The sequence below is a fragment of the Olea europaea genome, unplaced genomic scaffold (assembly GCF_002742605.1).
Source record: "Olea europaea var. sylvestris unplaced genomic scaffold, O_europaea_v1 scaffold307, whole genome shotgun sequence".
NCBI lineage: Eukaryota > Viridiplantae > Streptophyta > Magnoliopsida > Lamiales > Oleaceae > Olea > Olea europaea.
This window is the reverse complement of record NW_019249416.1, coordinates 771,330-793,684: the sequence shown is the minus strand read 5'-3', so window position 1 is coordinate 793,684 and position 22,355 is coordinate 771,330. Positions and strand designations below refer to the sequence as shown.

Genomic DNA, 22,355 nt, shown 5'->3' with positions numbered 1-22,355 from the left:
ATCACACATGATCGCACACTGCATAAATACTATTCCAAATATTTATTGTCAGTGTGCTTCAATAACAGTGTTTTACCTATCCTGAGTTTTTTCAACACTACAAATAATCAATTTATTGCTCTAATGGTGTGCAAATATTAAAACAATGAGATTGTGCATATTAATGGAATAACAATGCAAAAATTATGATAAAAATATAAAGTTTCAAGTTAAAAGCAAAGAATTAAAGAGTTTTTATCATCCATCCAAAAGAAAGAATTTTAGTCTAGCATAATAATGTAAGAATTACACAGAAAACAAAAGAAATTCCGAATCATTAAACTATGAAGAAAATCTAAAAATCTTTAATTTAAGCTTTCGAATCCGGATCCAAGCTTTGAATTCTTCGTTCTTTAATGTATATTCTTTTCGTTTTCTCTCAAAAGTCAACTCTCAATGATAAAGATTAGATCTGGATGTGATCTCCAATTTATATGATACTAAGGAGGTTGCTTACAAAAATAAAATAGGAAATCTAAATTTTTTCGCCGTTTATCGTTGAGGCACGCACCTAGTGTAATCTAGGGTGTGTGCCTGGGAGCCTTGGGTGCCTCAGTCGCTCATTCTTTTTGTTTGGGGGTGCGCGCCTCTCCTGTAGGCTAAGGCCGGTGCATTGTCTAAGTTCCAACGGCCAATAGTTTTAAGTATTTTTGTCATAATTTTATCTCATAATATTCGATTGAGGTGATTCAAAGTACGTCGGAAAGCTTACTCAAAAGGACACAATTCTTTTAGAAATATCATTTTTCAAATTCGAATGTTTGCTATGCTAAAATTAGGTCTCACTTTGATAAAGAAAATCCAAAGCGTAATTTTTTATGTTGAAAGTTGATGTATAATAATATTTTTATTATAACTCATCCCTTTGAGTTCTTTTCTTATCCAATTGACCCCAAGTACTCTCAAATCTTCATCTTGAGGTCCAAAACAACTTTTGAGTATTTATATTTTAGTCCCCAATTTTGGATTTGCTTCATTTTAGCCCTTTTCCGTTCTTGCTTCCAATTCTTCGTCGAAACATGAATTTTTTTTAATAAAGGCAATAAATAACAAATTAGGTACTAATTCGTCCAAAGAATAACAAAATATCATCATTTAATATCCCCAATAAGTGTAGAAACTACCAAGTAACTAATCTTTGTAAATTGGAATAAGTCTTCAAAGTGCCTATATTGATAAACTTTTAATAAAGCTTTAATCTTTATGAGTCGGGGAGGGGAGGAGGGGGACAATTCGACATTGAAAAATAAGCTAGAACTGGACTAGCTTATACATTGGTTCAATTTAGTACATCTAATTTCTCGTGGTCGCTAATTTAAGGGTGCGGGTCCTTAAGTTGGTTAATAATATGGGTTCGCTCGAAATTACCTTTCATCACTATGTAAGTCTTAGTTGGTCAGATGATTGCCATAATGGCTTTTAACATTAACAAAAGTGCAGAGAATAGATAAAATACAGTCTTTATTTATATTTCTGTGTGATGCAGTTATTATCCCTGCACTGATGATAACACTGGATAAAATAAATAGGAACTTAGAAATAACAAGGAGTTGCAACAGCAATGAGAGGATTTTTTCTAGGAACTGTAAGAGCACGGACTTCAGACATGTCAATGTCCTCCCCTTTTGCTCCATCGGGCAGTTCCCAATCAAATTTGTGCACAAGGTTAGCTAATACAAGTTTAACAGTTTCCATAGCGAAACCAATCCCTGGACAGATCCTGCGGCCACCCCCAAATGGAATAAATTGGTAATGAAGTCCCTTAAAGTCTACTGAAGAATTAAAGAATCTGTCTGGCTCGAATTTTTCTGGGTCATCCCAGTATGCAGGATCTCTGCCAATAGCCCAAACGTTTATGATGACCACTGTTCCAGCTCCAATATCATATCCCATTATTTTCACATCTTGCCTCACTTCTCGGGGAATAAGTCCAACTGGAGGATGATAGCGAAGAGTTTCCTTAATCACCACTTTCTATTGGAGGAATTTTGTGAATAGTGACGCCAAAATAAATATAATGATGGTTTGTAAATTCGTGCCGAAAATTGGACAGAGTAACGGCAAAGAAAACACAAACAAGAAGAAGAAGAAAGTAGGGACAAAGCCGAGGCAAGAGTTGGACTCTTTGTCCTTAAGTCGAATTTGCCCCGCAACGGTGCCTACGGATTTCGGCAATCGACTCCCAAGATACAACGGCTACACTTGTGTTTGTAGCACTCCAAAACACAAGTACAACGAACCGAATTTAGGCTTATGTACTCCAAGGATGAAATGAAGGAAAATCAAAATAAATGAAATGATTTTGATTTTGGATAGAAGAGAGGATGAGAGATGTTTTGCATATCAAATTGTGAGGAATAGGACACCCAAAGGGTCCTATTTATAGACCATGAAAGGGTGTGGACGAAATGGTTGAGGCCAAACCATGTACCCTTTCCAAACAATGCACCTTTATGAAAAGGTGTCTATTCACCGGACAACCGTGCGGTCGCACGGTTTTACTCAAAAAATCGGAATTGAATTTGACGTGTGATCGCGCGGTTTACCAACCATGCGGTCGCACGGTCAAATATTTTGACCTGATTTTCGTTCTTTTTCGTAATTTCTCATTCATCCGATATTGGTTTTCGAAATGCCAAATATACCCTTCAATACATGCAGAGAAATCAAAATTCTCTTTCGGGGGCGTTGCCCCCTCGACCCCCACGACCTGACCGGGCAGGTCGATCCCCGTTTGTGCGCCACGAAGCGGCGAAGTGGCAAACAATTTTGCATAAACGGATCGAGTCGAGCTTTTGAGTATTTGGCCGAAGTCGATACGAAGTCACTTTAATCGATTTTCAATTCTCGATTTATTTAACCAATATCCAACACTTTCAAATAATTCATTTTCTCCAAGTCATCAAAGGTTATGTCCAGTTTCCCGTTAAGAATCTCTCTCACTTCAATTTTCAGTTTTTCATGACTTTAGGGTGTCTTAAGAGCTCTGTCATTGCCCACTTTAGAACTATCATCGTAGTTTCAGTTCCAGCACCAAATATATCCTGGAATAGTGAGAAAACATATGAAAAAATGAGCTTACGGGAATTAGTATCAGTAATAGATGTTTTATAGTAGTTTTGCCCATCCACATCAGTAAGCAGGGTATGTTTTTTTGTTTTATTTCAATTTCCCCAGAGAATCTGGTAGCAAAAGGAGGGAATCGGATGTTCTTACCTTAATTAATGCTTTGATACCATCCATGTCAATCGATGCTCCTGCAATATTATCATTGTAAATATTAAGTAAAACATCAAGAAAATATTCTCTATTAGTTTCATCCTTTGCTTCTTCCCCTCTTGAAGTTTTGAGACCATTGTCTAAATGTTCTTGAATCAGTTCATTCAGCGACTCATCCATTTGTTTAACCACCTTCCCTATTCTATAATTGAAACCACTCAGTCTGTTAGTCCATGAAAGCCATGGAACGAATTCCCCGATACTTAAATTAATCAGCATCTTTTGTCCTTCAGCTATAGCCATCAGAAATTTTTTCCCTAATTCATTTTCACTATGCTTTCTCCCGAAAGCTGATCTACAGAACACATCACTAGTAAGCGAAGTAAACATTTTGCTCAAGTTCACAGGTGACAAGGATAAAGAAGACTCCTTGGTCTTGTTCATCTGGAGGGCTATTTCTTCATACCTAATCACATTAAATGATTGGACTCTTTTGTAACTAAGAAGCTGGTGGACAAGGATTGTTTTTAACTGCCTCCAGTATTCTCCACAGGGGGAACTGATCAAGCTTTTCATGTTGTAGAAAATTTGCTTCACAATATCTACTCGAGGCCTATCTGCAAAATCAAGTTCATGCGTTTTCATGCATTCCCTAGCTGCATCTGCTGACGAGACTACAAGTACTGGGGTGCTGCCAAAGTGATGAAACATAAGTGGTCCATGTTTTTGAGCCAGCAGCCGAAGAGAGCGATGAGGCAATGAACCCAGTTGATGAAGATTTCCAATTATCGGGAGCTTTGGTGGTGATGGTGGGAAGTTTTTTCTAGCAATATTGGGCACGATGACTTTTTTTGTGAGAAACGATACGAAGAATAGAGTGAGTGAAGAGAAAAATAATGCATATCGGATCATTAATTCATCCATTTTCTGCATTTTGTATAAGGTTCTGGAATTTTTACTCGTCCTTTTATTCTGTTTATGGATATGCTTCATGCTGCAGTTATGAAACTAATAGGCTAAATGGTCCTAAAAATGCTTCAGTTATGAAACTATTAGGCTAAGTGGTCCTAAAAATTTCTTTTGCCTCGGGCATGATCTACTAGCTATGTGATAGTACTGTTAATGCATCTTTATTTGTCATCATTATTAGGAAAAACTGTTGGGAATCTACTTATCATGCGCAGTGGAAGTAAAAACGAATTTCAATTCCCACCAAGATTCAACTGTGTTTAGATAGGAATTGTGATAAAAATTATACATTTTTCTAGATCTGCAAACTCCTTTGCAATTCTTGCTTTGATTTTGTAAACTTGTTTGTTATTTCTTTGTTCCAGCAACCTTGATCTGTTTCCTACAGTTGTCCAATTGTCCACCCTCCAACGATGATCTACACAGAAAACAAGATTGTAGAATTATGTAGGTGCCAAAGAAGAATGAGAAGAAGCCCATATATATATATATATATATATATAAAAGAGAGTCAAACATATTATGCCATACTTATATATTTAAAAAAAAAAAAGGAGAGAGAGAGAGGGACAAAAAGAGAAAAAAAAAAAATAATAATAACAAATATATATATATATAAAAGGTTAGGCGTGGACGATACAAATCAAAACCCATTTTCATAGTACACGGGAAGCAGAGAACGAAAATGGAGAGAAAGAAAGAGAAAAGAGAAAGGCAAAAAAACAAAAAAAACAAAAAAAAAGGTAAGAAGAAGAAGAAAAAAAAATAAAGATTTTTTGTCAACGTGTTAGGAATTAAGTGATCTACATTATTAGGCTTGAATTCCTCAATTTTGAAAGGTAAGTAGAAAATTACTTATTGTCAAGTTATGTTTGATTTTATAATTGTTAGATTGTTAGATTAAATTCAATTTTATTGAAGAGATTAAGTATGCTAAACTATGAAATTGAGTAAGATGAAAGAAAAACTAGTTTTAGTGATTAAAGAGATTTTAGAAATCGCTCAAACGTGAAATAATTAAGTTTGGGTATCGCCTATTTAATTATTGAAATTATTTAAAATAATTTATTGTTTATTTAAAACTTATATCGTATTTCAGGCGACGATACTGACATCCAAACAGCTTATCAACTGGGTTGACTTTGCGAACATAGTACCGTGAGTGAAAAAATATAAATATTTTTAAAATATTTATAAATTAAGTATATTGTTAAATTATGTGCAATTATGTGTTCAAATTATATGGTTATTATGGAAATATCTTTTATTATGATACATATGGACTTTAAAGATTGTATACAGTACATTGTGAATTGAAATATAAGGTATGATTTTGAAATCGACCAGAAAAGTACCCTTGATTATATATTTCTTCTAGTTCACTGAGAGACCTTGGCCATGTTCTATACTATATTGAGGGGTCTTGGACCGTGGATGAAGGGGTCTCGACTGTGTTATAGTTCACTGAGGGGCCTTGGTCGTATTCTAGAATTAATTATGAGAGGTCATTGAAACCGACTTTCGTTCACGGAGGGGCTAAAGGCCCGTGACGAAAGTTTTTAGCCCGAGTGGCGGATTATATATTTTAGTCAGAGGGTACATTTTTGGTGAATTTTTCAGTACGTTTGATGTGAAGAGATTATAGCATGGTTATCAGCTGATATTTATATCATGATTTTAAGATGTTATTTTACGACCTTACGTGAATATTTCACTTTTTATTATAATTACATGATGTTATCTTGTGAATTATTAAATGATATGAACTCGATTTTCGATAAAAATGTAAAAATGAAAAAGTATAATTATTTTCGAACTTCTCCACTCACTGAGCTATCAACTCATATATTTTTTCGTAATTTTCCTACAGATGGAAATTGATCCTTCTTAGCTGAAAGAGTCTAATGATTTCGGAATAAAAGCCACACGACATATTGAATATTATAACTCATATTGATGAAGCATGAAATAAATTATTTTGGGCCCATCGCATCATGTTTAACATAAGCATTTGATTTTGTTGCATTATTTTGAAATAATTCATAGTCAACCCTGCCTTGGTGATAGATTTCACATCTACTCAGCATCTATTATCGGCGCACGTCACATTTCGGATCCATTAGGGTGATTCGAGATGGGTCGTGTCAAATTATGGTTTTGTTCTTGTGCTTGCAAGAATGATTTCTCTACAGATTTTGAAAACACTAGTCATATTTATATAAGTGCAAACGGGTTTGGCCTGATCTAATCCAATATTTAATTAACCCATTTAATTAAATTCAGTCCATGAATTAATAAATCCAATTAATTAATTCGGGCCTATAAATAAGTAATCCAATTAATTAATTTATACAACGCTTGTTAAATTAATCAATTGATGAATTACAATCTTCTAATTCTCTTTTTATTTGTGACCCATCAGGTTCCCTATCACGATGCCTAACGACGTAATATATTATTTTGATCTAATCAAAATTAACAAATTAAAACACTCTTTTAATTTATCACCAATTCACACTAGTCGTCAAATTGACATCTAGCAATATGTAAGGGAAATACATGTGACGGAAAATATCATGTGGTATAACAAAATCAAATTTGTTCGTTTACCGTGAAACTATAATATTTTCGTCAATATGATCCAATTAATTATGAGATATGGAAGTGTGCCAATCCTGATTATCGATCATATCTTTCATACCACTATTAAGTCAATATAAGTCGAACATTCTTTTTTGACTTTTGAGTACACATTGGCCAAGTATTTTGCTATCAACTTAATTGAATGATATGCAGATCATAATCTCTTACTACTTAAGAGTGACGAATTCTGTATTGGTCATTCACAACCTTTATACGATTCTTGACATACCCGAACGATGTCGTATTAGCGGCCCTTGGCAAATGAACATTCAACATCGTCAAAGCATAATTGCCCTCATATAAGACATTATGACGACTTCAAATCAAAGGACCAATTTCACTACGTAACGTTAGAGATTAACTACAGACTCTCAGATAGTTATCCATGTGGAATCTCTCGGCGGGTCTCCAATGTTTTGTTCTATAACAAAACATCCACGTATTCATTCAAATGTCACCACATTAAAGCTTGTGAGATCAGCTACTTACTTCACAAGTAAGAAGTTCCACACATGATGGTCTATCCGTAATTACGATATCCGTATCTCAGCCTTACTTACGACCACGGATGATTTAAGATTCAATCATATGTAATTTGTATCTCACAATCACAACTCCTTGTGATTAACAAATTACTAAGATTTGAATCTACGGATTCCATTATTTAATTCAATTGAATATTAATTAATTAAATAATAGATCTACCATAAATCGCATCAACTATTTATTAAAATGTGTTTATGTCCTAAATCGATTGGACTTAGGGCATAACACTTACATGTATATCATCAAACGAAACGTAGAAGCTAACATTATTCAGGACGAGCATGTTAATAAAAATTGCTATCTTAAAGCTGTCGGTGTACATTTTGGTCGACACAATCTTTGAGTCCCTAACTTATAGGATAAATACCGTTTTTTCCAAATGTTAGAAAATCTGAATTTGTTTCTGTGGGATCTCTCTCTTTCACTGTTTGCCTTCCACTAACAGCCATTGACAATCTAAACCAGTATCTAAGTACACTCCCAACTGTAGAGGAGGGTCTCTTGTGTGCAGAAGTGTACAGTCAATGGGGGAACCTGTGATCCAGTTGAGGCATATCCCGCGATTTACCCCCTCCAAGGTTCTAGGGGCATGAGTCTTGGAGGTCCAGGATTTAGTCTGGTGTAAGTTGTGATACCTGGATATCCAAAAAAAAAAAGAAGTACACTCCCGACTTAAAAACACTTAAAAAAAACACGAAAGGGCGTAAAATCTGTCAATGATATTATTTTGTGACGTGTGCTAGCTAAATATGCTTGCCAGCACTAAATATAAATGCAGTTTAATACAAGCATTAACTAAATCAACAACCTAAAGTTGAACACAAATAAATGTTTAAGCAATTTGTCTTCACCCCTGTTATTAGATTGAATATAGGGGGTGGGCGTGGGGTTTTAAAGTGACACGAGCCCCTCGCTAGCTCATGCTGCCGGCTTGCCTCAAGCGCAAGCCAAGCAACAAAAGCACCTCACACGAGTTGGCTTGCAAGTCGAGCGAGCGTCTTGTCATAATAAGTGAAAAATGAATTTTACCGAAAATTGGCGAGCTGCGAGCTAACTCGCCTCATGGACTGATCCTATCATTAACACACCTAGCTGTACCTCAAATGCCAAACTTTTTTGTCCAAGTGGTTCATTCATCTAAATAGGCATTCCTAGCTAGCTACCAAACTATACTAACCTCTAAAAGAGTGCTTGATTTACTGATAGAGAGAGAATAGACAATTTATTTGACTTATGACACCGTCGAATTATATGTAACTCAAATTCAAAAAGGGAAGATAAATATGAAGAAATTTTCTGCGTTTGTTGAACACTAAATTTAAACAAATAAATATGTATTTTATTTATAAGATTAAATTTTTAGATAAAATGTTCAACATAGTATCAAACAAAAATTATGAGTTCACATCTGGCTTCTTGCATTCAAAAAATTGTGCAGAATCAACAGTCATGGAGCTTATGGACTCACTAGATATTGGATATTTTATCTTATTATTTCTTGGGGAATTTACAAAAATGTCACGAAAAATGAAAGTTTCAAAAAATTTGTCATTTTCAATTTATATGAGCAAAAATGTCACTTTTTTAGGGTGAAAAGTCCATATTACCCTTAATGACACATTTTTAGTAGCATTTAATGCTTGATTTGAAGGAAAAGTATTGATTTGATGTGATGATTTAATTTTTGTATAGAAAACATGGATAAATGTGTATTTTATTGAATAATATGAATATTTGTTAATAAAAAAGGGTAAAAGAAATTTTAAAATGAAACATAAATTACAAACCCTAACTTTTCTTTATCTTCTTCATTTTCATTGATCAAGAAGATATTTTTGTTACATTCTTCATCCATTTTGAGAGATTAGTAATTACAAATTATTTATATTTTACTCTTATAACTTTTTGTTTTGTAAATGTTAAATACAACATGAGCATACTTATTTGAAATTTTTGAAACTATTATGCGTTGATTTTTTGTTTTGGAGTCCTTCACAACATATTATTATCACCATTAAGGTTTTGAGTAATTTCTTCCAATCAAACCAAATACTGTTTTTATTAAATGTCTTTTTAATGACAAGGCCAATCTGACCTATTCATTTTGTCATTTGGTAACTCAATAGTAATGACCACACTTAATGTGTTGTGCTGTGCTGAAGAAGCCTGAGTTCTACCCACTGTCATCTGCTTCCCGACATTTTCGATAGTTTAACAGTCGAGTTTGACATTTACAAACCGTCGGGTTAGACGTTTGAAATGTCGAACCCGACATTTACAAACTATCGGGATATACAGTTTTACTGTCAATTTGGACATTTCAAAATGATGGAAACCCTTGATTTGACCTTTTGCTATTGTACGGATTTACGTATTATGCAGTGCCACTTTCATGTTATTAAATGCCAACATATTGATTTTGAATTCTTATCATTGTAATCCCAACATTTCAGGTATTAGTAATAATTTGAGATTCATGGTGCTCAACGCTTACGTCCTCGTCGTCTGAGAAAAAAATGATGGGAAATTCAGCGGATGAACCCAGTATCAGTGGATGCATATTGAGTTGAATGGTTCGTTGCTGGAAGTGGATGAACTCATTGTCTCGTATCAACTAACTGTTTCAATACGGGAGTCTCACAACAACGTCTCTAGTCTTTCAAGGGGTAGTTTATGAACATGAAGTCCTGCACTAGTATTTATAATTGGCCAAAGAGGATGGTTAATTAAGGTCAATTAGTTCCCAACTACCAACTTATTTTCATCACATCTCAAATTTAATTTGATAGACAATTGGTGTGATGCCTTGAATATCTAAGTGTACTTGTATTAGTCAGACTTATAATTTTCAAAAAATGATAAACTTACAATCTCTATAATTTCCATTTATAAACTAAGACATTTGTATTGGTCAAACTTATAATTTCCATTTTTTCCAAAGCGAGAAACTTATAAAATGTACCAATTCTCTCATTTTTTGAAAGCGAGAAACTTATAAAATGCACCAATTCCATTTTTCAATTGCACAATATCCCGACATGTTCAACTGTCAGTCCCGACGATGTTTTATTAATTCTCGACAGGTGACGAAAACGTGCACAACATTAAAGATCAGGTTAACGTAAATGGTAAATTGCAAAAGAAATAAAGAATAATAAACATAAGGAAAAATTTATACCACAATATCTTTGATATAATATAATTAATCTTCCAACTCTACGGTCGTTCAAAATACTTGAAGAGAGGAAGCAAAACCTTGTATCTTTTTCTTGTCCACTTAAAATTTTTTTTTTCACTCCTCACCAAATAAATTCTAATTTGCAACATTGTAAATAGTAGACTCAATTGACAGCGCATGATAAACACCATTTCGTAACATTCGCTCAACCTTCGGTGTTCCCCATCAAATTATTGACTTACATTATTATATTCACATTACATCGTCATTACCATTTCTGATTCGTTTACAAACAAAGAAATACATGTTCAACTTTACAAGCAAAATACGAATCCATTTACAACATACTGTATTACAACCTGACAGTTCATATGTCGTACCCGACAGATTGTCTCTGTTATTCTTGATAGTTGGACCGAAGTACATAAAATACACTACTTGGATTATAACATTAGGGCAATTACATCAAACTGCCTTCTTTGAACACTTAACATCCAACTGAAAATTTTCGTCAAACGCCAAACCATGAAAGGACAATTACAAAATGGAATGTAAAATATAGCGATTTTCTAAAATAAAAATTCGAGCAATAATTACAACACTAAATTCTCAAACAAACAGATAAGCTCATGTGATAAGCCCGTTGAAAGAACATTAACTTGAAGATGCTTCTCAATGTACTTTACAGCTAACCAACCTCTATGGCCATCATATATCGCAAAATGTGCACATCTAAGAATTCAGAAACAAATCAAAATTTGAAAAACAAAAAGCATACACCTGCAAACATACCACATACCTAAAATCAATTATGTAAAAAGCTAAAATATCACACATGAACAAAAACCCAATTTGGACATCACCATTTTTGCTTTTCCTTTTGATTCTGTAGATTTAAAGAAAGTTGGAGAGCTAGACAAACAATCTTTAGCTGGCCAGAGGTGCGAGTGAGACACTATCACATAGATGGCGGACGTGGCACAGTTGCAGTGCGGTTAGGGTTGAAAAAAAGGCCCGACAAGTTTTGATTTGTGAAAGAGTGAAAAGTAAAGGAAAGAGAAGAAGAAGAGAAGCAACCTAACTACCTAAGGGAGTGGCTATCGTCGACGTTGGTCTGGATGGAGCAAAGAAACAAGAAGTTAGAAGAGGGGAGAGCTAGAGTCGATTGGAGAGGAAAATGAAAATCTCCATCAATTTTTTCATTAATTAGAAGATAAATTGTCAACAATTGAGTAGTGAGATGAAAGATGTGACGTTTTAAAATTTTTTGTACTATTTTTTCATCTAGTCAAATCTATATTTAATGAAGGATGTGAAGGGTATTTTGAATTATCTAGAGGGGCAAAATTGTCAAAAATTGACAATCTTGCAATGACTTTAAAAAAGTGACATTTTTGTAAATGAAAAGCCAAAAGTTGACACCTGATGTAATTTCTACTTATTTCTTAAAATACCGCTCTTAGTTTTTGTTTCCCTAAAATTTGCCTATGTAAGCTTGAAGATTAAATTTCAATTGGAATTGGTAACCATTGCCCCAACCTCAAGAACATCACCCGTGCTTCTCTCTTTCCTCCTCCCTAGGTTCCCAGTCGAATTCTCTATTCAAAATCTAACACCCTCTACCCATAATTAACAATACATTCTTTATACTGCAAATACAGCGTGCAAAATGTAAGCTACAAACTTAATTACATTCTATTGTTGGGTAATGTTTACTTTGACGTATGGTTGTTTAATTTGAGTGGATTGCTGAACTAAACTGTATAATTGAAATTTGAGCTTGTTTAGTTAGATCCTCTTGCAATGAGGGTAGCTACCCCAAAATTTTCCCATATTTGGCCATTTGGTTCCAAGCTAGTTGCACCTTGAACTTTTATTGCAAAAAAGTAATCGTCCCAACTACCATATGTAGTGGCATTTTTATAGACCGAAATCAGAAATCATCCATGGAGACATATTCATTTACTGCCTCACGTGCATGACATATTTATCATTTTGTCAAAGTCATGACATGTCCACAATTTTTATAAACAGGCACAAGTTTCGCTCTGATGCCATATAAAATATCTCTTTAAAAGCATAGATTAAAGACAATAGATGCTCATTTATTTAATTATTGTCTTGGACACAAAATATCAAGTGTGTGGGATGCTACAAATTCGCCAATGCACATGTTTGTTCCTTCTTCTCCTGTAAAAGAGCTCAAGAACCTGCTCTTTATGTTCCAGAATGAAAGAGAACCAGCAATCAACTTGAAAAAGCAAAGAAAAAAAATACAAAACCAGAACAGAGAAAAGGCACGATTGCTGGGACAAAATAGTAAGATTTTCATTCATTTTTTCCCTTACATATGTAGCTCATACACTGCCTTTTACAGATAAAATATAAAATATACAAAAGTCAGATTATGGACATGGTCCTTGCAACCTACATTACATTGTACAGTAGATGGAAAAGATAGACTAAACTAGGAGTTTTAAATAAAAGCTTCATCTCCTTCATTTCCTCCTTGAAGCTTTTATGAAACATTCCAACTTGATGCTTCAAATCATAAAAACGACATTTTGTTAGAGGCTTTGTTAGCAAATCAGCCAATTGAACTTGTGAAGGACAATATTGCAAGCTCACTTGCCCTTCTTTCTTAGCTTGTCTAATGGCATGAAACTTGACTTTTATATGCTTTGTTCTTCCATGATTTATTGAATTTTTGGCCACAGCAATTGCAGATTGATTGTCAACCATAATTGTAGTAGGATTGACTTGAACTTGATGCAAATCACTTAAGATTTTCCTTAACCAAATGGTTTGATTTACTGCTCTTGAAGCTGCTATATATTCAACCTCTGTTATTGATTGTGCCACAACATCTTGTTTCTTTGAATTCCAACAAAATGTTCCAAACCCAAATGTAAATAAATAACTAGAAGTGCTCTTCATGTCATCTATAGAACCAGCCCAATCACTATCTGAATATCCAAATAAATCTGATCCAACTCCTCCTTCAAACTTAATCCCATGATTGATAGTACCTCTGATGTATCTGAGGACTCTTTTAGCAGCACCAAAAATGCATTTGAGAAGGATTTGTCATGAACCTAGAGAGTAAACTTGTAGCAAACATCAAATCTGGCCGTTACAGTCAAATATAACAAACTTCCCACAAGACTTCTATATTCCTTATCATTTGTTGGGTGATTTTCATCTTCTGTTGAAAGCTTCGTATTAATGGCCAATGGAGTGTCTATTGGTTTACAACTTTGCATATTAAACTTCCTTAAAAGATCAAAAGCATACTTTTGTTGTGAAATGAAAATTCCATCAGTCTTTTGCTCAATTTCAATACCAAGAAAATACTTCATTTTTCTCAAATTTGTCATTTCAAATTCTTTCTCTAATTCATGAGTAAATGAGCCAATTTGCTCCAAATTACTTCCAGTAATGAGAAAATCATCAACATATAAAAGAGATGATCAAAAAATGGGAGTAGTATTTGTTCTAATATAGAGTGTATGTTCACTCTCACTCCTTTTGAATCCATTTCTACATAGATATCCATCAATTCTATTGTACCAAGCTCTTGGGGCCTGTTTCAAACCATATAAGGCCTTTTTTAGCTTGCACACATAATTTGGATTTGGTTTTGAATGAAAACCTTCAGGTTGTTCAACAAACACATCTTATTCCAGTTCTCCATTGAGAAAAGCTGATTTTATATCCAATTGATGTATTTTCCATCTCTTTTGAGCAGCCAAAGCAATTAATAACCTGATTGTGTCATGTCTTGCAACCGGAGCAAAGGTTTCAAAGTAATCAACACCACTTTCTTGAGCAAACCCTTTAACTACAAGTATTGCTTTGTACTTGTAGATTGAGCCATCAGGATTTACTTTGGCTTTGTAAATCTATTTCACTCCAAATTCTTTCTTATCTGTGGGCCTTGGCACCAACATCCAAGTCTAATTTTTATGGATCATTTTCATTTCTTCCATTGCTTCAATCCATTCAAGATGTTTTGCTGCTTCATCATTACTATTTGGTTCAACAATTGCCATGTAACATCTTTCATAAACTCTATTCAAAGGTCTAGTTCCTCTAGAAGGTGGATTAGAACTAGAAGAAGACTCAGATGGACCATCATTTGAAGAGCTTGACTCTACCAGATGTGGCTGAATTTCAAGAACTATGATTGGAGTGTTCTGTTGCATAATTGCAAAATGAATAGGTTGATGTTGGCTTCCTCCTAATTCCATCTAGCATTATCATCAACCTTAACATCTCTAGAAACTAAATTTTTTCCAGTTTCAATGTTATACACTCTATAGCCCTTTGATTGAGAACTATAGCCAAGAAAGATTCCTTTTATTGCTTTGTTATCCAGCTTACTCCTTTTTTGATCAGGAACATGGATATAGCACAGTGATCCAAATACTTTGAGATGTTTTGCTGTGGGTTTCATTCCACTCCATGCTTCAATTGGAATCACATCTTTCAAAGCTTTAGTTGAGAGTCTATTTTGCAAATACACTGAAGTATAGACTGTTTTAGCCCAAAATCTTTTAGGTAGTCCCTCCTCAGCTAGCATGCATCTTGCCATCTCCATGACTGATCTATTTTTCTTCTCTGCCACTTCATTTTGCTGTGGAGTGTAAAGGACAGTAAGTTGATGATGAACTCCATTTTCTTCACAAAATTGATCAAACTTTGTTGAAGTGTACTCCTTGCCATTATCTGATCTCAACACCTGAATTTTGCAACCTGATTGTGCTTCTACAAGAGCTTTGAATTTTTTAAAAACATGGAACACATCTGACTTATTTCTCATAAAGTACACCTAACACATTCCGGTGAAATCATCAATGAAAAGCACAAAATACAAATTTTGACTCAATGAAGGTGTTTCATAGGCCCACAAACATCAGTATGCACAAGTTGAAGTTTTTGTGTTGCTCTCCGTGCTCCTTCGGTTGGAAATGATTCTCTATGCATTTTGCCAAAATTACAATTTTCACATACTCCTCCCGACTCTTGAATTTTAGGCAAATCTCTTACCATACCATGTGAATGTAGGTAGGCTAAGGATTTATAGTTAAAATGACCATCTATCTTGTGCCATAAATTTGACTCATCAAAGTTAACTTCCGAAGCATTTGCAATAACACTTTGCCAATAAAGACTGAAACTTTTGTTATTCATTGGCACACATGCTATTTCAATATCATGTGAATCATATATTTTGCACAAATGATCTTTAAATTTCAATGAATAACCATTTGACCCACACTCAATAAATTTGAACTTAAACCAGGTACAAGTAAAATATTATCAATGTACCTTGTTCATTTCTTTGTTTGGACAATAATGGTTCCCATTCCTTTTGCTGAAACGGCTTCTCCATTTCCCATTCAGATTGTTGCTTTACAATTAGGATTGAAGTTGCAAAAAATCTCCTCCTTGCTTGTCATATGGTTTGTACAAGCACTATCAATAAACCATGAATCTTTGTCCACCATATCTGACATATGAAATGCAAGAAACAAGTGATCCTTTTCTTTCCTTTCATGAGCAAGTAAAGCTTGCTAGTTTTGAGGTCTTGATTGATATTGTACTATGGTTTGATTTTGGAGTTTGTCTCTACAAAACTTCTCCACATGACCAAATTTTTTACATCATCTACATTGCTTAGACTTCCAGCAGTTCTTCTCCAAATGATTTGTTTTGTTACAAATACCACAAGGAGGATATGTATCATTTTTTCCTTTGTCCATTTCTTGTTTACTACATCTACCTTATCTCCTCTTTTTTCCATCATGTTGCTTTTTTTCACCACTTTCCCTTGAATATTGTTGCTTATGTTTTGCTATGAAAGCTCCTTCAACTAAATTTTCTGCCCTAATTGTTTGTCTCTGTTCATAAGCTAATAGAGCTTCTTTAAGCTTAGTTAATGAGAAACTTGACCGGTCCTTTGTATGCTCTATAACTGTTGTTACAGCATTAAATCTTTCAAGTAAGGTAATTAGCACCTTTTGAACCATTCTTTTAGTAGAAACTTTCTCTCCATTTAGCTTGAGTTGATTAACAATATACACAACTCTTGAAGTGTAGTCTTTTATTTTTTCAGCTTATTTCATTTTGAGATTTTCAAAATCTCTACTCAAAGCTTGTAACTTTACAGCCCTTACCTTTTCAAAGCTTTTGAACTCTTCTTCAAGCTTGTCCTAAGCTTCTTTAGCTGTAGACACAGCAACTATTTTGGGAAAAATTTCTTTAGACACAGCTGTATACAAGAATGAAAGTGCTTTCATATTTTTCATAGATTGATTTTTTTTATTTCTTCAGCTGTGCCACTGTAAAGTTTGCATCAGATTCAGGTGGTTCATACCCTTGCTCAATCACTTTCCACAGATCATGTGCCATCAAGAAGGCCTTCATTTTGACAGACCAAAAATCGTAATTTTCTCCAGCAAACACTGCTGGTACTGGAAGTGAAGAAGATGAAACTTGTTCCTACCATCTTTATCTTCTCTCACAGCCCTTAAGATCAATGGTAGCTCTGATACCAAATGTTAGTTCTTTCTTTTCCTATAAAAGAGCTCAAGAACCTACTCTTTTATCTTCCAGAATGAAAGAGAACCAGCAATCAACTTGAAGAAGCAAAGAAAAAAAATACAAAACTAGAACAGAGAAAAGGCACGATTATTGGGACAAAAAGTCAGATTTTCATTCATTTTTTCCCCTTACATACGTAGCCCATACACTGCCTTTTACGGATAAAATATAAAATATACAAAAGTTAGATTATGGACATGGTCCTTGCAACCTACATTACATTGTACTGTAGATAGAAAAGATAGACTAAACTAGGAATTTTAAATAAAAGTTTCATCTCCTTCAGCACATTTGTTTGCAAGTTCATTCACTCAAGATGCACAAAGGAAGCTATAATCACAATATGAGAGTAGCCACAAAGGTAGTAAGGTGAAAGAAAACAGTAGACAGAAACACAAAGAGAAAGCTACATGTTTTTTCAATCGAAGGAAGAGAAGCAAAGACACATATATATATAAACCAAAAGAGAGACAACCAAAATAAATAGGTAGAATTAGGGTACAGTAATGGGTCAAGCCCAATAGGAGGGTAAGTGGGCTGCTAAGTAGGTTCCCATTTATAAACCATCCAAATAAGCAGAAATAGGCTATGAGCAGCACTAATTAAAATTAGGCTGCTTCAAATGGTCGGATTGTTTTATCTAAGTGTCGATTTACCGTTCAGTCATTATTTTGGCCGATGTCGACTGAGAAAAAATATCTAATTATATCATAGCCTCGGAGTTCGTTCGACAACAATTTGCCCAACAGGCATTCAATACATTAGTCATTCTTCTCCGATTTTTGCCAAGAGATATTTATTTAAACTAGTGTGTGGCATGCTACTAATCCCTTGTTTGGTTTTTTGTAAAATAATATTTTTAGAATATTCTAATATTAGTTGATGAAAAGTTTAATTAAATAGATCATAAAAGTTGTGGATCAATGAAATGTGTGATTAAAAATAATTTAAGAAAAAATTAATTTTAAAAGATGGGGCCAAACAGGAGAAGTTCTTGAATTAGTAAACTAAACTAGTAAAATACATTAATTCTAGTACAATATTAGAATTGCATGGTCCTCCATTGTATCCGTATGACATTTAAGAATGGCTTCAGAGAGTAATCGAGTCCAATATTTAATTGAAAGCCAGATGGCTTCACTTGTTTCTAACACATCTACCATGCTTGCCTTGCACCTCCTAGTCCAAAGTCGCTCGAGCTTGATATCAATTCAATTGAAGTCCCATGTTGAGATGATCGTTTCACAAAAACAAAGCTGGTGTTTATTCTACCTCTCCATGTTTGAGCCCCCATGCATTGAATGCATTAAGGTCATCGTAGCTTTCCTCCCTACTTCATTTGCTATATCGCCTGAGCACAAGATATGGCCCAAAACCTCTCATTTTCTTGCTAAAAATAGAGTATATTATATATGTGGAACTTAACATTGATAATTAAAATCCCGTATATCATAAAATGAAAGTGTTGGAGTTTTATATTGAAAATTGGTTTTGACCAATTTTAAATGATTATTTAAGTGGAATTCATTATTTGGTAAATAAGAAATTAAACCAAATTTAGGCCGCTTAAATACTTGAAATTGTTAAAAAAATCGTACAGAATATTATGGAACATTCTATAAAATATTTGGCTGGAAAGATGTGTCCTTTCATATGAAAGATTGTGATTTTTGGTATGACTATTTTCCACTGGAAATTGAATAGTGGGGCCATTGGCGGGTATACTTCGACATATGTGGTGAAGTAGTAGCTAGAAGAATCGTCTATTCAGGAAATAACGCAAAGGTTCATAGCGTGAAGAAGGTTTCAAAGATGGCATGTATGAGGTACTGCGAGAAGAGCTACAGGAAGGCACTGTAGACATCCGTACATCAGGAAGATGATGTGCAATTGTGGGACATTTTTGGCCCCACTAACTTGGAGGGAGTATGCAATGCATGGAGAGGTGAAGTATACGTCCGCTACGAGGGTTTTAGCAAATTGAGTGGGAGAGTGAGTCACGGATTTATTGAACTCTCCTACCCATGTGGCTTGGTAAGATTGCTTATTGCGGGGTTGTTGCTATATTCTCGAAAATACGCTAACTATATCTCTTATACAGGTATGATGACAAGCTTTCTATCTCCTTATATTGTGTTGACGTTGCATACCTTAGCTTGTTGGCCGCATGTGTGTGGAAGGCCGTCTTAGGATGAGTTACAGTTCAATTGCAAAACCATATAAAACGTCAATAGTTCAATGAGATTTCATGTACTTGCATCACTAATCCCTGAGAATTTTTTTCTATTTTCTGAGTCACAAACTACTAAACTTAATTACTTTATGATAAAGTTATCTAACACCAGTACTGTTGAACATGATCTTAGGTGTCTGCATATCACAAGTCCTATTAAATGAGTCATAATTTATTGTATTTAATTAAACCTGTAATTAAATGTTACTAATGCTGCAACCTAGACCAATGTTTAACATCAATAGTGTTAAATAGTATTACTCAATACTTTAATAATAAGCAAATAAATTAACTAAATATCTTTTCAAAAGTTTACTTATAAGATAATATGTTCATAATTTTTCATTTATAAAAATCGGAAATAAGTGGTTAATTATATGGAATTTCAAAATTAGTAACATATTTGACAGTATTTGGCTAGCACATATCACATTTATTACTGAAGAATATATCCATGTTGAAATATGGTTGATTCTACATTTTGATTATAACAAACAAATTGCTTTTATCTCTAAGGTTTGAATTCGAGTTGCTATAGCTACTGTGGCAAAGTTGGTCAATTGAAGATAAAAAAAAGTTGCTTTCAAGACTCGCAATCGAGATGGAAGCAGAGCATGGACGTCAGATCAATAAAGATAAGTACCTCATCAAGTCAAACACCAAAGACATTAGACTTAGATATTTTGAATTCATATATAACGGTAAAATGCTTTAATTGTTAGCAATTAATCATTAAAAGCTCAAGCGGACGTCCAATTTGTCAAATGGTCAAATTTTTAGCCATTTTGAATTCTAAAGAACAACGGTTCTGCATCCAGTTTAGAAGCGGACGTCTAGATGAGTCATCCGGTTGATCATAAACTTTTGCACTTTAACTACCATAAATACCATCTCACTTTGCATTCATTTCAACAGTTTTTAGAGCAATAATGTGAGATTCTCTTGTGCAATATCATTCAATACACATTCTATTTATCTTTATCAAATCATTATTGAAAAACTCTTGATTGAATTAATTTTTGAAAATCATTCTACTTATCAAGGTTTTTATTACCTAACACTTGAGATTTATTCATTGCTACTTATTAAAGTGTTAATCTACTTTTTTCTTGGTATTTGTCAATTATATAGAGGTCCCACAAAGCTCTATATTTTATAATGACCGGTGTTCCTTGATTGTAAGTCACCTATAAAGGGTTAGATTGCACTCTAAGTCAATCAATATAATGAAAAAGGCCTTGCTCGTGCCATAGAGCTTGGTAACGGGAGATGTAGACAATTGATTTGGATCGAACCTCCATAATTATATCGTTTGCATTCTCTCTATCCTTTTACTTATTGTTACCTTATTTATATATATTATTTGATTGTTCTAATTGCTTTCTCTTGTTTATAATTATTAATTGACCAACATATTCTTTGCTTACTTGATTTATGTTTATTTTTTGAAGAAGTCTTAAAAACCAATTCACCCCCACTTGGTTAGCTATTCATGGATTATCAATCCAGATCTAATAAAAGCTGAAATGCTTATCTGGAGATGTTACATTTAGCAAATAACACTTCCATAAATAAGCAAATTACCATCATGATGTAATAGAAGTTTTCTAGTGCAGAATGCTGATTAAAAAAAGGAAAAAATATAGTACTCAAAGGTCGCATCACTTTTCTTGGGAGTTTTTGGTTCTTCTCTTCTCCAACAAGAAGAACCCAAACAAAGACACGACTGCAAAAGCCGAGAAGCAAATCGAGGTAATATCTAGCGAGACATGACGTCCACTGATTGCCTCGACTTGGAATAAATTAGTAGTCTTATTAGCGTCTGTGGTCTGGCCGTAGGCAACCTCTTCGTCTGCAGAGTTGTAAGCATATGCCCGGACAAAGTACGTTCCAGTTGGCACATCCCTTTGCACTTTCCAAGTAAAATTGTTGTGAGAGGTCGAGGATCTGTATGGCTTTGCAACAATCTTGTGTTGGCAGGTTTTGTCCCTGACTAAATTGTCCTCTGTTTTTCTCCAGGCCCTGTCCTGTTGGCTGATGGGTGCATAGCAAAGCTTCACCTGCAGAGTCTTGTAGGCTGAATCTGTCCTGGCCAAAAACGAATTGTTGAATGACCAAGTCAGATTTATACTGTCTTCCCCAGCTTTCAGAACTGCAAGTTCAATTTAAAGAGGACTTTCAGACAAAACTGAGCAAATTTGCTGGTGTTTCACAGCTTCAAAATATATAGTCTCGACGTGTTTACGACTTCCACAAGTAGTAACGGAGCCAGGATTATTTGGGGTGGAGGATGTATATGTATTATGTATATGTTTGAGCCTCATTTTTAGAGAAGAATGCGCTTTGAAATAGGAGATCGACTGAGAATGTGCGGTTAAAAAATAAAAAAATGTTGTGGGTTTATGTGTAATATTACTTTATTAAAGAATATGTGATTAAAAAAAAGAGAAAGAAAAATATATTTTAAAAACAAGGGGATCAAACAAGGGCTTTTCTATATAAAAATAATATAATGTGAGGGAAAAAGTTAAAAATGTTGCAGGAGCTATCGCCATCCCTCATCTCCCATTTGCCCCCGCCACTTCCATGAGGTTGATAATTCATATATACATCGCCATGCGCAGACTATACGTGTAAGCATGGATATGGTACGTAAGTGTGCACGGGCAGAGAAAAAGACTGAGGAGAAGGGGGATCGAGGCAATCTTACCTTGTCCATTTTTTGGCGACGCTGTGACAATCAGAGTTTTCTGAAGAGAAGATAAGGTTGCACCATGGCAACTTGCTGCTAAACAAGAAATCAGGAGTAAAGAGACAAGAAGAACAGCACCAGCCATTGACTGGTTGCTTTATGGACTTCCAAACAATTAAGCAATTCAAAAGGTAACACAGAGGATCTGATACTAAAGATGGGTCAAGAAG

At 34.4% G+C, this 22,355-nt stretch overlaps 2 protein-coding genes across 2 annotated transcripts; both read right to left on the bottom strand.

Annotated features, from left to right (window-relative positions):
• Positions 1–1,572: 1,572 nt before the first annotated feature.
• LOC111385006 (cytochrome P450 71A8-like) lies at positions 1,573–4,182 on the bottom strand. The gene is made up of 3 exons (XM_023009355.1): positions 3,256–4,182; positions 3,006–3,083; positions 1,573–2,013 (listed from the first exon to the last, which is right to left on the bottom strand). Exons 1-3 carry the CDS (start codon positions 4,180–4,182, stop codon positions 1,573–1,575), a joined length of 1,446 nt encoding a protein of 481 aa, XP_022865123.1.
• Positions 4,183–20,948: 16,766 nt separating this feature from the next.
• On the bottom strand, positions 20,949–22,355 carry LOC111385032 (high-affinity nitrate transporter 3.1-like). The gene is made up of 2 exons (XM_023009396.1): positions 22,144–22,355; positions 20,949–21,585 (listed from the first exon to the last, which is right to left on the bottom strand). Exons 1-2 carry the CDS (start codon positions 22,268–22,270, stop codon positions 21,095–21,097), a joined length of 618 nt encoding a protein of 205 aa, XP_022865164.1. The 5' UTR covers positions 22,271–22,355; the 3' UTR covers positions 20,949–21,094.